This window comes from Macrosteles quadrilineatus, unplaced genomic scaffold (genome assembly GCF_028750875.1).
Source record: "Macrosteles quadrilineatus isolate MER2022 unplaced genomic scaffold, UCM_ALF_1.0 Scaffold_9__3_contigs__length_116548681, whole genome shotgun sequence".
In the NCBI taxonomy this organism is placed as follows: Eukaryota; Metazoa; Arthropoda; class Insecta; order Hemiptera; family Cicadellidae; genus Macrosteles; species Macrosteles quadrilineatus.
The window spans coordinates 39624012-39649291 of record NW_026542602.1 but is presented as its reverse complement, the minus strand read 5'-3'; the positions used below and the strand labels follow the sequence as shown (position 1 = coordinate 39649291).

Here is a 25280-nt window from a genome sequence, read left to right as displayed (position 1 = left end):
CTTCTAATGCTATTCTTATGGAGACCATTTTACGTTATTTATCTCGTTTTCTGGTAACTTTATGGGAATTCTGCTATTTTTCCCGAGTCCCTGGGGTCAAGACCTTTAATTTAAGACCCCTCCCACTTTTCTGCGACTTACCAGTCGTCCCCAATTTTTTGGTAAAAATGTTGTCTTACAGAATTATATATAAGGATGGCTGACAATCCCCAAAATACATTTGTTTGTGTGGGATATGTGCAATATCCTACAGAGATCCTAGGGAAATTCTCAAATCCTGGGATCTCTGTGGGATATGTGTGAACTGGTCAGGATATCCTGCTGCTAATATTCTGTGTTGTTGGGATGGTCCCGGATCTTCCACGGATCTTCTCAGCATACGAACGAATATCCTAAGTACCTAATTACCTACGTAATAAACGTTATCGTTTGAAAAAAAAATACATTAAAAAACATAACCTTTAAAGCAATATTCTGTAGCATATCTCAAGAAATACTTGAACTCTTAGTGAATTTTACAAATTATGAAAAAATGATAATGGATATTGTGGATATTCTAGGGATATACCAAAGATATTCCCGTCCATTGATCAAAAGCCCTCAAAAAATGTATATTCATATGTAATGGACATATCCCAGAAACATCTAAAATAGAAACAAAATGTCGCTGATACTAGCGATCAGTGTCACCGGACATGAACTAGACAGGAAAAACTAACTTCAAAATAATTTACAATGGGGTGAGAAGTCTACTTGTCTTGGTTAGTCTATGCTATTGCTATAGGCTTTGTCTAACATAACATGTTGAACTAAAAATAATATTTCAGTCTTTTCCTGAAACAATAAAACATATAAAATAATCCACTGCAAACCAAACAACAGCACTTCTGTCAAAACTTCACACAACAAACCATGGAAAATATAATTGTCAAACAAACATACCTTTCAGTAGACGTACATGACTTATTAAGTATTTAAGTTTTGTGCAGCCTTCATGGCATAAAAAAATCATCAAATTTGTGATATGGGTTCAACTCAAGCCAATTTTTCACAATGTATACAAATTTTGATCTCCTCTGGGAACGGACAATACCAGGGAGAGCATTGAAAAACCTAATACCTGTAACAGGAAAACAGTTTTGTGATTTACTTATACGTACATTTGAGCGATTTCTGGTCATGTAAGAATGAACGTCCTTATTATATACAAGATCAGCCTCCATATATTTAATTGCTATCAAACATTGATATATGTACACATTGACTACAGCCTGCTACAGCCATGATCCGATGTTCGCTAAATACAGGTTTGTGGTGCTTTATAAAATGAGTCTGACACATGACTCGAATTGCTCTTTTCTAAAGTAACAACACTTTCTTATAGCATGTGGGGAGTGACCCCAGAGCCGCGTACCATAGACAGCATGTGCCTGAAAGAATGAGAAAAAATCCAGCCTAAAGAAATGAAATGACAATTAATGAGATAAGTTTCTTAACGGTAAAATTACTCGATTGAGCTTAGCACAGAGGGCGTCAATGTGGTCACTCCACACAAGCTCAGAATCCAGGGTGAAACCCAGAAGCTTTACAGGATCACTGCTGGCTACATTTTTGTTAAATACTAAACATGATTTCCTGAGTCTTATCTTTGTTTAAGGCTAATCTATTTCCGGCAAACCATTCAGATGCTGCATTAACCAATGTGTTTACACAATTTCTAGCTGTGATAGGATCAGTGTTCTTATAGAACAGAGTTGTATCGTCCGCATACAGCAACACATAATTAGAAACATTGTGATAAAGGTCATTCATTGTACTGTAACTATAAATAAGAAAGGCCCAAGCACCGAGCCCTGTGGGACCCCATGCTGAACTGCCAGATCTTTTGAGTTCACACCTGCCCATGACACTACTTGAGTCTTATTGATATACTTTATAGGACTCGATCATTCCAAGCGCACGGGGACCAACCCCATACTTAGGAAGCTTCTTGAGCAATAAATAAGTCATGTGAAACATAATCGAAAGCCCGTGACAAAACACACAGGACAACAGAAGTTGAACATTTTTCCTCAAATGCCTTCAGGATGACCTGCAGAAGGGAGCCCACTGCCGAGACAGTAGATTTGCCCCTCCGAAAACCATGCTGGGCGGGGACCAGGAGCCCGTGCGCTTCAAAATGATCAGCACAGAGTTGAGTTCGCACTCGTGTTTCGCACCATATAACGCGTGTCCTTGTGCCTGTCCCTTAGGGCCATGTCATACGAGTGCTATTGCCGTCGCGCAGATGCCGTCGAGATAGCAGAAAAAGTACATGTCTTGTACAAAGTACAAGTATTGACAGCAAATGCGTCGCGTTGATGCCGTCCCGCCAACGGGTGCCTGTCATACGTAGCGTCTTCCGGGCGCAATTGACGTCGCGGCAATTATGTTATTACCAAGATGGACATCATCCAGTTAGGTTGTATCAGCTTTTTGCACATTTTAGATACACATAATTTAGCTGTCATTTGATTCCAGTTTTATATTCTTTCTGTCATACCATAGACAAACATAATGTCGTAGTCGTACTGAACTGATTTCTGTGTGTTCAAAATCAACAAACCAAATCATCTGATGGAGTTGGGCTGGGATCCTGGGATTGGGATTGGACTGATTGGAGATTGGATGGAGAAGAGAAGAAGAAGAGGACATAGATGGAATTTCAAACTTCAACAAACAAGAACACTTTAAAATTTTAAAACACTAACATCAAGTTTTTATTTTTCCAAATTAAAAATTATGGATCTTATTTAATTTGGATTCCGTGGTATTAGCTGAATAATATAAAATTACAGTATTAACATAATTTAGAGTTGCTAACCTATAATATTTAGATTTAGAGGTTAAGTCTGTTGATCAAGACGACCCAGTCACAGTAATATAATATGTCTATTTAAGGAAATGTTTTTAACGATTACTATTTTCCTTTTCTATACTATTTTAAAAATATAATATTGTGTAAACTTTAATAATAACAAACATACCCTAATATGAACGGTAGCAAACAGTTTTGGCAGTTTAACCTGTACAAGGCTATGAGGGATCCAAGCCTTATTGCCTATGAAGACGAGTTGGTCGTTATTATCAAAGATAAGTATCCCAAGTCGGAAGAGCATTTCCTTGTTCTTCCTCAAGCTACGATTCCAGAAATAAGATCTCTAAATGCTAGTCACCTACCTTTGTTGAGACATATGGATCGTGTTTCAAGATCTTTCTGTGCCAACTTTAATCATGTGTTTTGGTAAGTAACATATTTTGACCTTTACAGACATGACAGGCCTTGCTCATTTTGGTTATTATTAATTTACAATACCCAACTCACCTTAAACGTTATAGGCTAGCCTATAAGACGTTTTTAAACTTTTCCTAGACATCAATACTACAACCTTCTCAAATGCCTTTTTTGCGCCGAGACTTCCTGTAGACACCACGCCCAAAAAACTCGCTTAACTATCGTGACAGGACAGTATCCTATACTAGATACCTCACCAAATTTACTAGACACCATGCCCAGATTACTATTCACCATGCCCAGATTGCAGTACTATAGACCTCGCCAACATTACTAACTTAGACACCTCTAACTTCAGCTCACCTAGGCCTAGATTACTAGACACCATTACCTAGATTACTAGACACTATTACCTTGAGATTACTAGAAACCATGCCGAGATTACCGTTAGGTTAGGCTACACAAGGTGTCTAGTAAAGGAACTGCCCTGTCACGATGTTTAATCAAGTTTTTTATGTGTCTAGTAATCTAGGCATGATGTTTAGTAAACTAGGTAATTATGTCTAGCAATCTTGGTGAGGTTTCTAGTAAAAGAAACTGCCCTGTCACGATGTTTAAGCAAGTTTTTCAGGCGTGATGTTGGTGTCTAGTAATCTAGGTGTGGTGTCTACAGGAAGCCTCGGTGACAAAAAAGTAATTTAAGAAAATTTTAGTGTTGGTGTCTAGGAACAGTTTAACAACGTCTTATAGGGTGTTTTCAAGGTGAGTTGGGCGTCGAAAATATTTACCTCCTGTTGTTCCATCTGTACCAGGCGAGTTTATGCAATCTCTAAAGATTGCTTGAGAGTTGGTAAAGTAGCTTGACGAGTACGTCTTAAAGTACTTTTCTTTCGGTTGGAGGCGGTTACTTAAGCCTCTCTAGCTCTTCCCATTTTCAAACTGAGTGAAATTCTAATCGTAGGCCAGCAGTATTTGAAAATGTAACCTACTTCGTGGCACAGTTAACTAACCGTTGCTCTTTACTACTCGACTTTAATACTCATTTCGTACTCAATTTGTGTGATGTTTTATGCCACTTGATCTGAATGAAAAACAACCTGCTAGCCTATGAACATAAGTTACCAGGTGATTCTTTGTCGAATAAGTAGCTAGTAAGTAGCCTACTTAGCTTATCTTGACTTACTGGACTTAGCACAGTGAAGAAGACATATAGGTGGCTTAGGGCTGAAGATCCAGTTTTATTTCTATAATCATAGTAAAAAATTTTAAATGTGATATTTTCTGTGGACTACATACTCTTACATAAATGGTCAGCCCTAGCCCTAGCTGTGGATAGGCCCTAGTTCAATTTATGGACAGAAAAAAGAAAACTTATGTAGCCTAGAATAACTTGTCAAAAAATACACACCTCAATAGTTCAACACTTTGTGGACTCAAGGGGTGTCGAACTATAGGGAGTAAATGGAGTTTAATATATTGAAAAGTAAAAACACAAGTTTTAGGCCTTTATAGAAATCACCCAAATATATTAAATACTAAAAAGCTTAACAATTTCACTGTTCATTAGTCTGAGGTCAACGATAAATGACAAATTAATGTTCAAGTCAGCTTATATCACAATAGTAACCATTAAATATTACTTGACAAAATAGCTCAGCCCGTGTCAAACTACAAGGAGTGTCGAACTATCGGTTTACTAGCTAAGATTCATTCCCCCCTCAAAACATTTGAAAGAAAATTATGCTCTAAACTTGTAATCAGCCAGTTGCAAAAGAGTTGAAAAAACCAAATGTTTTACATCCAGGCCTACAACTTGTGTTCAGGGCCGTCCGAAGAGGGAGCAAGCTGCCCCGAGCGCTGTGGCTGAGGGGGCGCCGCGCAGCGGCTATTTTTATTAACATAGTATTAAAATATGCGAATGCGACTATTACTGCTGAGGGGGGAGGGGCGCGACAACCACGTTTGCTCCAGGCGCCGCCAACTCTAGGGACGGCCCTGCTTGTGTTTAAATACCTGTACTATTGATAAATGATAAGTTATATGGTTGCCATGGCCTATGGGTCATCTGTTTATGCTATTGTAACGTTTGTTTAAACTGTACCCTAGTCTGTTTCAAAGTACAGGTACCTAGGGCTACATCTATTGATTTCTTGCAATAGTCCAGTAACTCCAATTTTTTCAATTTTTTATTAGTGTTAAATAAGTAGGTAAATTAAAATTAAATCTGTAAGTTAATTTCAGGGCGGGATTCCACGCAAAACCAACAATGATGCAGCTTCATCTGCATCTCATCAGTGATGACTTTAGAGGGTCCGGATTGAAAACTGCAAAACATTGGAACTCTTATACTACATCATTCTTCGTTAGCATATCACGTAAGTTTATGTAAATAAAGTGATTGAACTCCTATTTAGAACTGATGTTTAATATTCGTTGAAGAAACAAGCAATGATTCCTCACCGTTAGTAGTCTTAAAGGATTTAGAACACTTTTTAGTGGTTGATTTCAAAATTATCAAGCTGTATTATATTCTTGTATTTAGGTTTTGAGAGTGAGCTGTTTATCTCTTTAGTCTGAACTAATTGAACTCTAATTATTGGTTTCCCTTTAAGGTCACACCTTTTTTTCTTGGCGTTTACGCCAGTGGTAGTAATTACCACTGTTGAAGTAATTAGAAGAGGAAGTAGGCTACATAAACACTTTTTGGGAAAGCGGTCCAACATGATACAAGTGATGTGCTTATTCTGTTTATTAGTAAACAGTGTTAATAGTTGCATCAGATCCCTTATATAGCTGAATTTTCCTCTGTGCCTAGGAAAACCAAGCTTTAGGTAATATAATGGTAGGCCTACTATTTTCCTAGAAGCGGAGTGTACCGCCACTGGATGAGCAGAAAATCAATTTTTTGCACTTCATTTTCGGAGCTCCGCTTGTGTCTTCTAGGTAAACCCAACTTAAACTCTTTGAAAACATTAATAGGCTTGTAAATTGCTAATTTTTGTTAAAAGTTGTAAGTAAACTTAAAACACAACTTTTATTTACCAAGTTGTGTCCCGTGGTTAGTCAATGTTTCACATTGCTAAAGTTAGAATTCAGAACCCAGGTGGAACGTACTTTTAGAGAAATAATACTGGGTACCCTCCTTAATGCTATGTAACCAAGAGCCTGACAGAGCCCAAACAGTTTATTTACTTTGCGGCCCTCACTTGTACCAAATGTCCAAGTCTGGTAGAAGGGTTTCCTCGCTTGCATCAGAAGTCTTGCATCAGACTCCCAGGTATAGACCTCACTTGGCACAGTCGGCGGGATATTTTACATCCTTTTGTAGTTTATCAGGCTTGTAATCCTAGCCCAATCGGCTAAGAAGTGTTAAAATCCATGTTTTTAGCCCCTGAGCTGTGATATAATTAAAAATAGGTCTATAGCACTTATGTCTACAGCTCAAACTGTTGTATCTTGCGTTACGGCCGTTTCGCCATTATAATGCCATCATCAGGCAGAAGATTCAGCTAAAGCAGCGTCATCACATGAGAAACACATAACACGAACACGGACTAACATTTTACATTTAACAAAAATACAAACCTTAATTTAACAGGCCTGTCACACATACGGTTGACACGACCTGAACTGGATGCTGACACCCAGTCTGAGTCGGTCCTGGAGTTGGCATCCAGTTAAGATTCTAGACAGAATTCTAGACACTAGTGCATTCTGTGACTGGCCTGTGAGACAACTACTCTGTATTCATCTTGTGTATTGCCTTCCGGATTACTTCATGAATTGTATACAAGAGGTTAAGTTACCTTGATTCTGTCCAAGTAATCCTTAAGTCGTCATTAGTGCAACCGGTTTCGATGTCTATGGCATCTTTGTCAAGCTGAACGTAAAAATCGCTCCTAGGAGGTCGTCATGAGTCTTGAAACACATGTAACACGTACACAAACAAAAAACGATAAAATGCATGGCCACACAACTAATTTACAACACGGCGGCGGGTACAGGGTGTAGGTCTAGACTGACCTATAGGAGCTCTCCCCGCCAGGTTTGGTGGGGAGAGGAAGACACGGCGTCAGTTGGTCGCACTAATAACGACTTAAGGATTACTTGGACAGAATCAAGGTAACTTAACCTCTTGTATACTACTCTGTATGTTCTTTTTTCCTACAAAATTTTCAACAGCTGGTCGATATAAATGTGATGTCTACTTCAGCATCCAATAGTCAATGCTCTACTATCAGAAATTACAGTCTTGTGCAGGTGCCTAATGTCATACCGTACATATTCAGAGTATAAACATGGGTGACAAAAAAGTTGTCTTGATTGATTGATTGATTGATTGATTCTGTAGGGGCGGACCTTGTCCTGTTGCACGTCAGCCACTGATGGGCTTTTTGCGCTCCCCACATGGTACTTTAGAGTCCGTCAAACCTGAGTTGCTTAATGAACTCCAGCATCCTGTCAATGAGCTCTTCCTGAGGAAGGTGTCTGCCCCTTGTCATTGCACCAAGAGTACTGTCCCTTACCTCATTCAGAGCTGTGCAGTCGTAGAGTAGGTGATCAGCAGTCTCCTCTGATTGCCCACATTTCCTACACGCAGTGTCACCATTGTGGATCCTCAAGCGATGCAGGTGTAATTTCAGAAAGCCATGTCCAGTGACCATTCCTGTGATCTGTCTGAGTCGCCTCCTGTCCAAGCGTAGGGCATTGGAGGCGACCGTCTGGGAAGGGGAGAAGAGGGTGAGCTTACTTACCCTATGGTGCTGAAGCCTAACCCATCTTTTTCTGTGTTCCTCCTGAGCCCATGCCATGACTGAGTGACATGCATACCCACGAGAGATTCCACAGAAAGGCTGTGGTCCCACGAAGTCTGAGGCTGACGCGACATTTGCTAGCCTGTCAGCCACCTCATTCCCTTCTATCCCTGAGTGCCCAGGAACCCAACAGAGCGTTACCTTGTTGCGCCTGCCCAGGTCACATACCGCAGAAAGGCAGTCCCAGACCACCTTAGAATTGAATTCATAGGAGTCAAGCGCTTTGAGCGCAGCCTGGCTGTCTGTAAAAATGGAAATGTTGATGTCCCTGAAGCCTAGCATCAGGTTTTCCCTAGCACATACCATAATCGCAGTCATTTCGGCCTGGAACACAGTTGGGTGAGTGCCCATAGGAAGACAAATGTCCACCCCGTTCTGCACTCCATGAATTCCAGCCCCAGTCCCACTTCTTACCTTAGAACCATCAGTATACCATTCAAGGTCGCCTTGTGGAAGAGGATTCCCACCGGACATCCACTCCTCCCTGGACGGAAGGAGGACAGTGAATGGTCTGGCGAAGAAGAATCGAGTCGACATGTGATCCGAGGGCATGTCCATTACCTCCCCTCTTACACGCTGAGTGATCCGAGAGTGACCTCGGGATCCTCCAACATCCAACCAAAGGTTTTCACACTGGAGTCTGTAGGCAGTCCTCCTCGCAGTGACCTTGACATACAGGTCAATCGGAGTGAGGTTGAGAAGGCAGTCCAGTGAGGCTCCCGGACAGCTGCTCATTGCGCCCGTGATGATGAGACAGGCGAGTCTTTGGACGGCAGCCAGATCTCTCACCGCCGACACTGAGTCCATCTTGGGCCACCACACGAGTGAGCCGTATGTCATGGCGGGCCTTACCACAGAGACAAATAGCCAGTGCATGAGCACCGGCTTGAGCCCCCAGGTTCCTCCCACCATCCGTCTGCAGGCCATGAGTGACCACTTACCTCGATCAATGACCTTTTGGAGTTGTGGCCCCCATTGCAGCTTTCGGTCCAATACCACCCCCAGGTACTTAACCTGATTCTGCATTTCAAGCACTGTGTCTTGTAGTCTCAGAGGTCCTATGCCATTTAGATCGCGCCTCCTCGTGAAGGGGATAACCGCCACTTTGGAGGGGTTGATAGAAAGGCCTACCTCTGTGCACCATTGTCCAACTGACCTCAAGGCTGTGTTCATGAGGTCGGAGACCGTGTTATTGAATTTACCCACAACTAGTATCACAATGTCGTCCGCGTATCCTTGAACGAATACACCACTATCACTGATAGATCTAATTAAGTCGTCCACAACAAGGTTCCAGAGAAGAGGAGAGAGTACACCCCCCTGTGGACACCCTCGTGTGGTCCTGGCCTCCAGAACCTCATTGTGAAGAGAGAGTCTTACCTTCCTCCTCTTAAGTAGAGACTCTACCCACCTGCACACCACCTCATGGAATCCACGAGCTCTGGCAGCATTGATAACAGCCTGGGTTTCAGTGTTGTCAAAGGCGCCCTGGATGTCAAGGAACGCCCCAAGGGCAATCTCCTTGAACTCAAACGCCTTGTCGATTCTGCTTACCAGGTGATGTAGGGCAGAGTCACAGGATCTTCCTGGGGTATAGGCGTGCTGTTTTCTATGTAGGGGATTGACTCTGAGGACTGTGTCCCCCACATACCTCAGCACCAGTTTCTCTAGGGTCTTCAACAGGAATGAATTGTCTTGATACACTCAGTGTACAGTCATACTTTACGAAAATAGGCTAGCATGTGATTTCATGGTACTTGATGGATCAAAAAGAAGGTTCGATTACACAGAAGGTATGATAACCAATGATTGGGTAATCCCTTTATCAATTTGAAGCACTAATGCTTAAGATATTTTCCCATTTGTTTTATGTAAAGTGTCATCACTGTATGTAAGATTTATGATATTTGAACCAAATATGGCTTTGTAGCCGAGTGGTTTTATTGCTCACGTGTCAATCAAAAAGGTCTTGTCCCGAGAAGAATTTACGTGTCAATCAATTCTGGGTAAAATATAGCTTGGTTTTAGTCAGCAACATATCCAAACAGATCATCTCATTCTATTCTACACTCTTCTTGCTATTCATGTTAAAATGAGATTTTGCTGAATGCTGACTCATAATGATTCATGATAGAGAATTAACAGTTTAATCGTGTGGGGTTTGTGCACTACAGCTATGCTGCATGACATTATTATTATTATGTTACTTCAATTCCTCCCTGTTTTTTGTTTAGTAATGTTTAAAGTTTTTGTATTTGATTTCACAGGTGTTATCCACGATTTGGAAACAAATGGTAGGGTGTTGCTACCCTCTAATGCTTCACTAAATGAGTTACTGCGTGCCCCTCTACAGTGCCACAAATGCCTCTTCAAACCAAGCAACATGGCAACTTTGAAGGTCCATCTCATCTCTCATACTCCCACAGATTGAGCTGAACACACGAGTAATGCAAGACTGACAATAAATTCATGCTTGATCGTGAGTGGTAAGACTTTTTGTTTATGAGTAAGATAGTTGCGGTTAAACAAGACGCTATCTTGTTACCTGATGAAAAACGGAATGTGATTTAGTACAAGTTAAGTTTTTACAGTTTACAATTTTTATTTATATTAGTTTGAAAGTTTTTTTAAGTTATATGTAGAATCTTAGAGACCTGTGTTTTATGAAGCAAACATGGTATTATATATGAGGTAAATAGTCTACTCAAAAGTAGAGGTGTGCGAATAGTGATTTTTGGGTTCAAATCAAGTCAAATAGAATACTTCATAATATTTTCGAATATTGGATATTACCGAGTGAATATTTATGTTATTATTATAGACTCCAGTTTTACAATCACAGCTTTAGAACTCGACTTAATAATCCTGATTTTAACCAGATGTAACATTTTAAAATAATCTATTTTTCCCTAACTATTTGTTCTTGGTACAAAATCGGTATGGTACAGGCCTTCCAATATTTTTCTCATTTTATTTCATTGAATATGCAGCGCAACGTAGCTTGCTAATTGCTATTCACACAACACTTTCAGACTACCGTACTTATTTTGTCATTCTACTGTACGTTAAGTTCACATTACGAAAATCAGATCCTAATATTAACTAAGCTAAAAAAGTCTTTTTCAAAGTTATACAGATATATATCTGTCTGCTCAATATAGGTTATTGTTAATTAATCAAATAAGAATGGTTGACAGTCTTATGTTTCCATGCCGGTAGGTTGTAGTAAGCCTATCATATTGGAGCATTGTAAACTAGGCAGCTGAGCGGAGTAATTTTAATAATGACACAAAAAATTTATCGTCCTTGAAAATGGTCGAGTAGTCTTTAGAGTTAAGAAAGATGTTATAATATGCTGAAGTTGCTGGTGTTATTTTATAATACGAAGCATGAGGATGTAATTAAACAACACAATACCATGATTTATTTGGTTGTAATTAGAGATTATTTCTAGGTTTGTTTGCTATTTGAATGTTCGAATATACTCATTAAGTTTGAGTCGGGCTCGAATACTAAAGTATTCGTTCAACTAAATATTTGAACTTTCAAATATTCGCACACCCCTACTCGAAAGGAACCAGCCATTTCTTTCTATTGTCCGCCATTTACTGGCAGTGTTAGCAGTATTGACAATAAGACAGGAACAGTAACTGCTGTTAAAGTATTGGCTCATTTTATGTAGTATAGGCTTTTTATGGTTGTGAATGACCTACATCTTGAGGTACATATTGTTTGTGCCTTATATGAACTATGTCTAGGTTATATGTACAAATTCTAGTAGTACGTCAGGAAACGCATATAAAACCACTCTTTATTGTTGTCGTATTTGAAGGTAGCACAGTAAAACTTAATTGAATGTCCCTTTTTGAACCTCTCATCTCTTGTTATCGACAATGTTATTGTCAGATGGACCAGGCCTATTCTATTAGCTAACAAATTAAGTCCAGACAGCTTCTTTTTTAATTTTTGTTAATTCCTTTTAAATAGGTACCTATGTAAAAACCATGACTCACTGGGATGATAAAAACAGGGTTTTGTTTGATGTTATTTCAATCTCTCAAAGGTCTTTGACTCCATTCTATCCTTCACTACCAATAACAACAACAACTAATTAAATTACAAAAGCAATATGTTTTAATTTGTTCTGTCATGACAATAATGGGTAAAAAATGCATAAAAGTCACATTGGTTTTATTCCCAAATTATTTGGTAATAATACCTATTGGAGATCCATAAAAAACCATCCCTATAAAAACTAATAAAATAAAAGATCAATTGGTTACATTTTTTTTCTTTTCACTGTAACTTCTTTTCACTTTTGCTCTTTACACTACTGTATAACTTACAGTGCTCTTTACCGCAACACAATTCTAGACCCTATTGCGAACCATTTCGCAGAACTGTAAACTGTGTTGTATATCAATTTCAGTAGTTTATATGGATCTCCTAACACTCAGCATCTTAGTCATTTAAATGGAAAACTTCCATTTAGATCAATGTTGATTTCTGTGTTTATAGTTCAACCTTCTTCGCTCGCTACATTATTGCAATAGTAGAAGTATTTCATACTTTTGTGTGTTTATTTCTATGAAAGTTATCTTAAATTGTTTAGAATTTCAATCCTCATAGCATCCTACTATTACACTTGCCAATGCAGTTCTATTCATGGGGACAATTGTTTGTTCATCATATATTTAGTAAACAAACTACTACTTATACATTTCTGTAGATCTCCTGAGTTTTGTTGTGGGTTTAAAAATTTATAGAAATGCATTTTATAAAAGTGAATTGAATTTATCTTGTTCGACCAGCTAGTGACAGAACGTTTGTCAAAAATAAAAAGAGTTTAAACCGTCAAAAGTTAAATTATGAATGGATTAATTAAAATAGTAGATTACCTCATTATAGCACAATGAAGAAACACATACAGCAATAACTTTTGTATATATTGAACAGTAATCAAAGTTTAATCAAAGGTATCCATACAAGAGATCTAGTCTTCAGTAAATGTTGTAGACAATTGTAATACACTTTCTGTTTAGTCCTAACAGCATTGCATAATGAATATCCATTAACATATAGTACAACTAAAACAAACTCCAATCATCCTATCAACTGTCCTGAAAATCTCAAAGAGACAAAATAAATAAAATCAGCCAAAAAACTATGTCCATTGCAGTTTGCACTAATGTGTCCATCATTCGGTGAGCCTACTATAGTGTCATATCAATGAGTCATCTACATGAGCAACTGTCTTATATTTTTTATTTTATTCTTGAAATTCCATTCATCTAATTTTTTGAGTATTTTTATGAGGTCGGATAACAATTGTCTCAATAATTGGAGATCTAGTATGATATTTTGTGAAATTTATACATCATACTGCCTAGCTTATTTACATCAGATGGCCTAGAGTACAGTATATATATTTTAATTTTTTTTCACAGGGTATTGTTGTTTAAAGTGTTAAGATTAGTGATTTAGTATTAAAAGTCATGTGTGCCTTTTTTAACACGTTCACTTCCAGTCGCCACATATATGCGATGCTGCGGTCATTGCCATAGACTGAGGTACCATTTTAATTTTTAATATTTCACTTTGACCGGGTGTCACTTGGTTTATAGTACACGCAGACCACGGGCCAGTGGAACAGCAAAGTAAAAAACAGTTTTGCTAACTATCATATGATATAACTAATCATCATATCCACAGACCAAGTGTCGCACATATGCGACAGACATCCCTGTAGACCACTGTATAGAATTCAGGGCCCTCAAATAGACCTTTACAAAGATATAAGATTTTGAACAACATTGGAACACCGATGCAAATATGCGACATCAATCTAGTGTGACCAGTCGTTGCATATGTGTGGTCCATATGAATGAAAATTTTAGTACTGTTGCGGTAGTGGACGTGTTAATGTACCTGAGGGTACAAAAACTCGTTGCTCATTCCTACTTAAGATTGTGGTTAAAGTCAAATTTAAATAATCTCATAGCAAATTCATTTAGTAATTATTGAGGGTTTTACTATGTTCTTGAGTAGACTATAGTTTAGAATATAACAAGATATTTTACAACATTTCCATGAATGATAATTGTAAGAAACTGATAGCATTGACTATTGTATGTCAAAGCTTGTACTTCACACTTTTTGTAACAAGTATTTTGTACTAGGCACATTCGGTCATTATAAGTTAAGTTTATAACTAAATTTAGTCTACAAATTGTTGTAAAAGGTTAGTACTGTTTTCCTTATTATACTTGTTAGGCCTACATAAAATGTTAGTTACAATGTGTAAGTATTATGCTGATTTCAATATTCAATAGTCATTGTATGTATTCTCTAAACAACTTGTTTAAAACATAGCCATGTTGCATTGTTAGCATAGTTTGAACATTTTAAAATTTTTTGTCATAATGCCGAAAACAACTTTTTTAACACATGCATTGCGGGTCTTGAGTAGATTTTTACTCCCTATGAACTATGAAATAAAATTCAGCTGCACTTTTTGCTCTCTTGTAAACTCAAGCCGCGTCTACACCAACCGAACATGTTGCCAAACATTATTTGCGAACATAAATAACGGACAAACATTCCACAATTAGTTCATCGGACATGTTCGACGATCATGCTCAATATCTCACAGACGATCAAATCAATGTTCGCTTTAGATATCTGAACATTTTGAATAGTTGTCTTGTGTAGTGCATATACACAGCGCTGTCGTTATTTGTAGGTAGAATTGGTCATAGGAGGTCATCATCGGTCAAATAGGTAATAAATTTTTCACCCAAAACTTTAAATACTTAATTCCCCATAAAAGTTTTTTTTCTCACTTGTTCCTTGTTCCCATTCAAGACTTGGTTGCACTCTTCTTCTCCCTTCTATATTTCAACACATCAAGAACACTCTCTAATTTCTTCTTTACTTCATCAACAGTGCAACCCACATTGGAAGCAATTGATGAGACATTATCACTCAGTACTTAGGCCTTGGGTACAATAAGAGCGGCGAGCGGCACATAAGTGGTGGAGGTTACGATATAAGCGGCACATTTATAACGCTCATCAAATTTCCCCAGTTTTATGAGTCAGTTTACTCGAAAATGGTTAACTATGCTTACCTGCAAGACGGATTGCAACTATTGGTGCTATCTCACAATTGTTTGCGGCTTAAAGAAAAACTTATTTTTTTGAAAAACCTTAACCCTAACTTGGTCCCATACTTTTCTGGAGACTGAAGTGTTTTAAAACTTCTGTGCTGGTCATTCCACAAACATTCCCTGGACTGCACCTTACGTATCGACCCGTATTGCATGTTTGCTGCTGTTTCCCTGTAATTTTAGGCTGAACTGAAGCATGACTCACTTGAGCGGCACTTTTGCGAAAATCGGTTTTGACTTGAAACCATGAGCAGTGCTGCTTGCCACTCAGACGTATCGTGACCACACTCAACAAATATATACACAACTAAATGAGACCCGATGTCGAACGGCGTCGCTCGCCGCTCGTATCGTACCTGGAGCCTTATTCTTAAACAGTTTTTCACTTGGATAAGGGATGTTTTTCATGACTGGATCAAAGCAATGGTGTTTTCTACTGTCCCCAAGTGTTGTTATTATACTCAATCTCTGCTGAATCACTCATCGGTCAATTTAAAAATACTGAATCTAATTTAATGATCAATCAAAAAAGTTAAAAATAACCACTACACGTGTATAAAAATCCAATAGCAAATGCAAAACTTCACTGAAACAATGAAATCTGCTACAAGCTGTACGAGGAGATACGTGATTTCGACAGAATTATTTGAGCGAACTATTACAGCCAACAACAGATACCCACCACGACGCCACAGAAAACATACTACTATAACCCAAAATGCCAACCGCATGGTTTGAGAGAGCTTTGCCTGTCAATTCGTAGGCAGCGCCACCAGCGTTGCTATGCACTCAGCCTAGCAACGCTAGTGGCGCTGCCTACGAATTGACAGGCAAAGCTCTCTCAAATCGCTTAATGCTTTTTACCATGCGGTTGGCATTCTGGGTTATAGTAGTATGTTTTCTGTGACGGCGCTCAGAAGGCGTTCAGAAGTGTTCGAGAAGGCGTCTTCACCAAACCAACATCCGAACACTGTTCGACTAACATATTCAGTTGGTGGAGACGTGGCTTTAGCTTGTAAACAATCGCATGTATGAATTTTTTTATCATCGGTTCTTATTGCATTCTTGTCAATAGTTTGAAAAATCGATAGTATAATGTACACCAACACTATTGTAATGGACAAAATTATTTAATAATTCACTAAACCGATTTTCTAGTTAGTAATAGCAAGGTGAAAGTCTTTTTGAGATTATGTTTACATTTAAAGTATTTTTGTTTGCTTAATTAATGGTGCAACATGACAAAAAATATAATTCATCACTTAGGCAAAAAATTGTTTCACTCCCCATTTATTTTCCCATTTGTTAAACTTGAACTCTGGTCAAAAAGACTCACTAGTCAATACCCTAGGGATGCAATGCTTTTATAGTTGAGCTTTATTATTTGTTAAATTTTATTTTGTTTATGTATTATTAATTATTACTTTTGTAATGTATTACTTATCTATTAGAATTTTCCATAGATTGCATCTGTCTTTGTACATTTTATTTTAACATAATATAAAACAACCTATCCTATTTATCTATAGGCTACATTAATTGCCTTGTTTGTTGCCTTTGTGTTCTTTGTGGTACTCCTATGTATATTTCGCCGGCTTGTGTGGCATCTTCAGGCGGTCTTTCTATCTTCATATCTTCTATAACAATAAAACTACAAACTGTGCTTTACACAAAATTAAAACACTTTTTGACTGTATTGCGGTCGGGCCAAACCAAAACATTACACCTAAAGTTAGTGTTATAAGAATATAAGTAAGTGGTATGAAGATAGAATACCTCCTAAAGATGCCACACAAGCTGGCAAAATATACAATGGGTAAATAATAAAAAAAACTACCTTTACCTCAAGAGAAAAAAAAACAAAAAAGATAATCACAGTAGATTCCCTCTTATCCGGACACCTTTTAACCGGACTACACTTGGCGGTAACTTGACATCTCTTGAACCGGACAATTTTTTTCAGCACATCAGTTCAACCGGACTAGATTGGCAGGAAGGTGGTGGTACCGAAACGACCGTTCTTGTGGGAAAGATTTGAGACCAGTGATCACGTGTCTAAATACAAAGCTCTTCTAAATTTAAGTCTTATACTGTATAAAGTAAACATTTAAACGGTCGGTTTTAATGATTTTTTGGGGATGTCGGTTTAACCAGAAAACCTATAATCGGGACAGGCCTCGGTCGCGAGGAGTCCGAATAAGAGGGAGTCTACTGTAGGCTAATATAATTTGAGTTCTTAAAATTGAGATGAAACCAAAAATTACTATAACGACAGAAAAGTGTTTAAATTGATTTAATTATTGTATGTTATTGGAATTTTTATGTATTAAAAATAAAAAACTTTCATATTTTCTAGAACTGAATAGAATTATAATACAGTTAAGCTTAGATCAAGCACAATTTATGCTGGATACATGTAAGACATAGTGGATAAATATACAGGTTCATTGTAACAAGTTATTGTAACAAGTTGTTTATTGACTTGAAATATATTTTGAATTTCCTATAACTCTATAGTTTTTTTAACCTGAACTGGACTTGATTTGTGCACATTGATGATCTAAGAAACCTCTGTCCTTCTTACACTTTGCCTGCAAAGTTTTCTAACAGAGGAGTTCTACAGTATTGAGATAGAGACTTATTAAGTAGCTTCGTTCTGCAGACACCACAGCATGCTAAAGATGATTTGTATGCACCAGTAGTCTTGTCAAAGAGGATTTTCCTTCTTCAAACTACTGCAATTTCATGATAAGTCACCATTTTATGTTTGTCCTGATAATTTTAGCAGTCAGAAGATTACATAATTCTTAACAAAAAATTTTTATTATGTGGTCTGTTTCTGCCATAACACCTTAACAAACATTTCACTTCTTCGAATTTAATTTGATATATGCATTTTTACAAAGATATATATATTCTTATCAACACAGAAAACCACGTTTATAACAGAGATCTGGCTAGTTAATACAATTGACATAGGAGCTAGACATCTGTCACTAGCACTGGCGCTGTGGTTTACACGGGCCACACGAAGTGGTGTGTCAGTACCGTTACTGACACATTATATGCCGAAACAGATATTACAACATATATTATTAATATATGCTAAATAATGTGCCATTTTTAGTGGACCTGTAGTGTGCCATCAGGAGTGATGCCACTAATATATGCCGAATCATATATTAGTGGCATCACTCCTGATGGCACGCCACAGCAACGCTCCACTAAAAATGGCACGTCATTTAGCGTTTACACGGTACATTTTTGGCGCCACTTTGAAGCCAGTAAAAGGGGTGCCAATGCTACATGCTGGAGTAAACCTAGCTTAAGTCCAATCAAAAAAATAATGTTACTGTAGGCCTTAGGCGTTACTGTATATGATATACCTTGTAAATAACTCTTCATATCTCTAAGAATGATATCATACCCTTATTTTTATCCATCCCTTATTTTTATTTGTAAAGGTTTTTCTGTTTATCTGGTTAAAAATAATTGACAAGTTCTTTTTACATTTATTTATTTGGTCCACATTTTATTTTATTCATATAGGCTACCTCATATATTATACACATATAAATTTATTTACCAAAAATCAAATTAAAAACTTAATTAATTTGAATTCATAATAACAATTCCCATTGTACAAGGTAACAATTTCCCGTTGTGAGAAGTTAGGAATCAAAACTATTTTTACAAAATTTGTTTTACAAAATGGGTATTATTCCAATAATCAACAAATCCAATATTTAAGCTTTAACAAAATCAGAATTTTATCTCATCAAAAAATGCAGTATTACTATCCATTTGGACTAGATAAAAATCTAGTGAGTCTAATTTAGTAATAATATTTATCAGCAACTATAATATATTTACTTACAACTCAGCAGCCCTCAAAGGATGTAAGCTTTCTTGGACGAGACTCAGTGCAAATTCTCATCTGTGAATCACTGACCTACTAATTTTAAAATACTAAACCATCTAATTTAGAGACATTAATATGGGTCAAGCCTTAAGGCAGCGTATAATAAAACTTCAGAGTATGCAACTTTAATACATAAGGTAGACTGAATTTCCATTATAATATGTGTAATCTAAAGTGCACTGACATTGATATTACACCTTCACTCTGTTCCTTTATTAAAGAAAAATAACTTAAATTTTACTTCTGTATATACTTGATCAATTCTAGAGTTTAGTTGCCACATAGGAATGTATGCACTGAATCTTTTGTTTTCACCTGACAATCCTATTTCCCCTAGTGCATAGTCATTGAACGTAACTTTCTTCTTACAAGACGTCACTGTAGCTTTCAAAGTGTTAGTTACAACAAAATCACCATTTTTCACATTTTCCATTGTTACTTGTAGATAGTAATCATGTGCGAGTTTACCAATTGGTGTTACCAGAAAGTATATCTGGAGTTGATCTGATTTTGTATCTTCATAACGTAGAATCCAAAACAAATTTTCAAACCACCATACTGGAGTGTAAACAAATGTCGGATAAGGTAATCCTTCCACATATCTCTCTGTAATGATGTTTGCATTTACATGATGTTCCTTGTAATGATCCAATACCTTTACAACTGGCATTTTAACAGGACAATTAAGTATTCTACAAAAAACTGGTCTGAAGCCACAGAACTCCTCATGATCATTACCTGGTTCCACAATTTCCTCACATCCATCTTGACTGTAGATACAACAGCGAGGCAGAGCTTCCAGTATATTTTTTAGACAAACTGGATTATCTTCTGTGGGCCTAAACAGTCCTTCACAAGTAGGGCATTTATTTATCTTGGTGGTACATGAAAAACACACAATATGACCTCTGGAACACAGTTTAAAAGGAACTTTTGCAGTTTCTAAACACACTGGGCACTCAACACATTTTTCAACTATGGTTAAAAGGGATTTCAAACTTTCACTTTTATCAATTGCACCTGCCATTTATGCTATAATTTTGACATAACGAAATGCACAACATAGTGTTGTAGTGAGACGCTTGATGGGTTGGACTCAAGTGTTGAACAGTGATAGTTTTATCTATTGAAAGCCACTCCAACCTTTATCATCTAGACCTTGAATGATACCTATTTGAGATTATTTAAAACTTTTATAATTTTTATTTCCCCCTACATAGTCAGGAGTATGATGACCACAAAAGTCTGAACTACTTATAGGCTAACAATAGAACATTTTTAATGATTCTATTTAATCAATAATTCTTTGAAGATTCAGGTGCCTACGCCACCTAGGTGCGTATTTTAACCGAAATATAAGTTAAAGATGAGAGTGAAATGTAGTGAAATGTTCGGTTAGCTTCGTTACTGACTAAGACCAGCTGTTTAATTAGTCAGAACTATTATTAAAAGCCCAATCACCATCAAAAGCTGGTTCCAGTATCAAACCATCACAAAAGTTACACACTTTTCTCAGGATCAAACTGGCGACCTCATGATGATTACTAGACGAGCACTCTAATATACAAAATAGTTTTGTATTCCTATAAGTATTATGATGTGTTGAGTGATCATTTAATACAATGTGTTTTTTAATGCAACCCAAATTACAAGGACCATAACTCATAAGACACTGTTGAAGGACAAAATACCCCCGCCGCAGCAAACCTGTCGATTAATGAATTTCCATCTGTCTGAATTGATTTTCAAATAAATCTATTTAAATAAGATTAGGTTTAACGAGTACCTAGGTTTGCTGCTACTAGGAAACTAATCAAGTGTTTTTTTTAGTAAAATATTAATAGCTTAGTATAAAATTAATAAATTTGCAAAATTTGATCAAAATATATCCATAAACAAGCAATCTACAATACAGTAGAGTCCCGCAAACTCGGCATAATGTGGACTGAAAGGGTGCCGAGTTTGTGAAATGCCGGATTATCAGGATCTAGGGTTAAAAATAAGAACAATACTATTTTTAACCTTTTAACCGCCTTTTTTATTAATATTTATATTAAGAGTCAGTATTAAGTCATCAGATATTGTTCAACAAATCCTTGGTACGAGTTGTGAATGATTTGACTTGAGTTGGCTTGAGTCCATGTTTAACTCGGACTAAAAAAATCACCAGGTGATGACCGAGTTATCCAGACTGCCGGGTTATCGAGAGCCGAGTTTGCGGGACTCTACTGTATTTTATTTACAATATTCTCTTACATGTGAATTTTAAATTTACAATTTTTTTAATTTTCTCTTCTCTTTTACCAATAACCATACAAAAACACTTTGACATACTAAATTATTTGTTTTTTTTAAGCTCTTTAAAAAGGATTAGAGGGAACTTGGGAAATTTTTTGTTTTGAGGGTCAAAAATGAGAAAAACCGATTCTTTACTCTATAAAACCCCGTTCCCATGGTTCGATCATGCTAGTTTGCGAACTCATTCAAGTTTATCCTGCCTTACACCTTTAAACCAAATTTCAACAAAATCGGAACAAAAATTACTCAAGTTACCGCGTTCACGGACGTATATATTTACAGGTGTCCTGTAAGTAAACAGCCAAACTCCGGGAAATGGTTCTATGGGTGAAAAAAGAGAAAATCATAAAAAAATTTTTTTCCAAAATGGCTTCTTTAACTGATGTTCGCTATTTTGTTTTTTTATACATAACATTTTTATCTTTAAAGTTTTTCAACTGATCATTATGAAACTTGGTATGTGGGTAATAGAGACCCATGTTAGAAAAAAAATATTACTGTCAAAAATGAGAAAAACTATTTTTTACCCCATAAAACCACGTTCCCATGGTTCGATCATGCTGGTTCGCAAACTTATTCAAGTTTATCCTGCCTTACACCTTTAAACCTAATTTCATCAAAATCGGAAAAAAATTACTCAACTCTCGCGTTTAACCCTTTGAGTGCCAACGTCCGGGGAACCGGACGTTTTTAAAACGAGCCAAAAGTGCCGACGTCCGGCCGACCGGACGTTTTTAGAACGAGCCAAAAGTGCCAACGTCCGGCTGACCGGACGTTTCGTAATGATCGAACAGTTGTCATAACAACCGAATGGATACTCAGATTCTTATAACCCATATATTAACATTGAGTCGAAAGTTAGATGCGATACATTGATTTTCGTTGGTCGAAATATCAAAAATTCGATTTTTACGAAATTTTAACCTAAAAATCGCCAGATCGCGCTCGGCATTTTTAGCGCGACCTTCGGGAAAAATCATCGGCATTTTTTGAGCGTTACTTTTATTTCTCGCCTGGCACTCTAAGGGTTAAGGACGTATCTATAATATGCAGACATATATAAATATATATATAAAATTTGAACTAATGGAGTTTTTGGCCTCTCGGGACATCAAAATGAAAAAGTAAATTGGTCCCGGGCCCAGGTCTTACCGTGCCACCTACTGTAATAGCTACTTCCCTGTAGGGAAATTCTCTAACAAGCTCACATTTTGGTATCAGCTGATACCTATGTATGGTTGCATAGTTATCTATGAGTTCTAGTGTTTTTGGATATTGAATTTACGCATGGTATCGTTAGAATAGTAAGAAATAGCTATTTACATTACAAGTGTAGTAAGAGCGTTAGGTGAATGTTGTGCAACGAGCGGAAGCGAGTTTCATAATTCTCCTAAGTGATGTAAACAAGCTGTTGCGAAACGTGTAACGTACAAGATTTTACCTGACCCGACAATATACAGGAGTTTAGAACCATATTTTTCATTATCCATTTCACTCATCTTCTAACAGTAACGTCCATCATTATCAAAACAAACAAAAGCTATGTTAGGAAAATTCTTCAAAGCATAACAATAAAATTCAAGCGCACGGCTGATTTCTAGCGTTGAACGTTGTTGGCTCAATAGAGGTATATTTTTTTAAGTTAAGCTTTCAATGTTATTTAAATGGGTTTCGTTATCTCACCGAGTGAGTTTTTTTAACTTTACATCACTCGTGAAGTAAAGAAGCTGTATACATCACGCTTGGGATAGGGAAGTTTAACATGGCGGGTTAAGTAAATTACTAAATAAAATATTGGCATAGTAGTTTTGTTTACCTAAACACTAAAAAACAATATCAGCTTTTGAAATATAAAATATTTACAAAAAATGTTGATTATATCTCTCTAAACAAGTTTGTAGAGCTTAAATGTTGAATAATTTTGTACGGTACCTTCCGGTGTTTTGTACGGTCAGTGGTTACAGAGAAAATATAAAAAAATTCTCGTGTTATTCTTATGAAGAATAAGTAAACTGTTGTAGTTTGCATGATTATGAATATATATTTTTATCAAATTTGGCAAATTGGCTTATTTCATACTAAGCTATCAACATTTCACTAAAAACTCACCTTATTACCTTCCTTGAGGCAGCAAACACAAGAACTTGTAAAACCTAATCTTATTGAAATATGAAATTGATCTGACATGTTTAAGGAAGTAAGTGTAAGTCCAAAGAGGACGGAAATTTCCTTAGTCTGCAGGTTTGCTGCGGCAGGAGTATTGTTATTTATTTTTAACAATAATCTCAACAATTGCTGTTGTATTGTTGTATTGATGTAGTAATACCACCAACATCTATTGGTATGACTCCCAGTGTTGTTAGGAGCCCTTTCTTCATTCCTCCCAACACATCCCATCCTGATGACACAATCTAAACCATTAGTAAGTCTATTCAAAAACATAATAATACCTTAGATGATATAGGTACTCATACTGATTACATCCTCACATCTCTAAGCATCGGGAGCGAGCTGGCGTAGTGGTTAGAGCGGGGGACTTCAGTCCTCGAGGTCCCCGGTTCGACCTCGGGGACTGAAGTCCCCCGCCAAGTCACCAATTTTTTTCTTTTTTTTCCTAGGACGCTAGGCACGAGCCTGGGATCGTTTTTCACATTAGTCACCAATGGATTTCATCTAAGTGATAATGCCGCAACCCCTAGGTCTAGCCTGAAGTAAAGTTTTCACACAATCCCAGGTTCGTGCCTAGCGTCCTAGAACAAAAAAGAAAAGAAAACATCTCTAAGCATGATGGTATACCATTATTTATAATTTTCAAGGTTTTTCTGTCTATTTGGTTATAAATAATTGACAAATTCTTTTAACGTATATTTTATTGGGTCTACAAATTACCCTACATATATTATACACGTATAAATTTACCAAACATCCAAACTTATTAGGGATGAAGAATTTAATTTCAATAATAACAAAAATTCCCAATGTACAAAGTTTTATGTTATGCTACAGAACTATTTTTTTTATCAAAATTAATCCATAGACAAAGATTACACTTTTGCATATTACTTTAATTCTTTTTAAACTTTAATGCTGATGCAAAATTTGTTTTACAAAATAGGTATTGTTCCAACCACATTAGCACTTCCAACTTTTTATAATATGTATTTGTTCATTTTAGCCTTTAATAAAAGCAGAGTTTTTGTCTCATAGACAAATGCAGTGTATGATTTTCCTTTTAGACTAACAAATCTAATAAGACTAATATACTAATAATATTTCTCAGCAGCCCTCAAAGGCTGTATGCTTACTTGGATGAGACTAACTAGGAATTCTCTGTCTTTTTTAACCCAGTTAAGAAGCACTTACTAGAGCTACTACCTAAACCATATTATTCAATTTGAACAAGTTATTTTATTAATGCATGTTTTTTTTACTATGGTCAACCTATGATAAAATTATTTTATGTTGTGTTGATTGATCTTATCTAATATAGAGACATTAATATTGGTCAAGCTTTAAGACAGTGTGTACTTCTAAATGAACTCCAGAATATGCAACTTTAATAGATTAGGTAGTCTGGATCCTTAAGATAGGCTGTGTGTAATCTATATTATACCTTAACTTTTTTCTTTTTATAGAAAAAGAACTTAAATGTTACTTCTCTACGTATTTCATTTAAGCTGGTGTTTAGTTGCCACAAAGGAATATTTGCACAAAATCTTTCATTTTCGTCTGTCAATCCCATTTCACCTCTATCATACTCCAAGGAAGTAGGTCCCTTCTCACAAGACGTCACTGTAGCTTTCA

At 36.8% G+C, this 25280-nt stretch overlaps 1 protein-coding gene across 1 annotated transcript; it reads left to right on the top strand.

Annotated features, from left to right (window-relative positions):
• The first annotated feature begins 2713 nt into the window (after positions 1–2713).
• On the top strand, positions 2714–10873 carry LOC129004079 (aprataxin-like). The gene is made up of 3 exons (XM_054432471.1): positions 2714–3283; positions 5516–5649; positions 10356–10873. Exons 1-3 carry the CDS (start codon positions 3033–3035, stop codon positions 10517–10519), a joined length of 549 nt encoding a protein of 182 aa, XP_054288446.1. The 5' UTR covers positions 2714–3032; the 3' UTR covers positions 10520–10873.
• The last annotated feature ends 14407 nt before the right edge of the window (positions 10874–25280 follow it).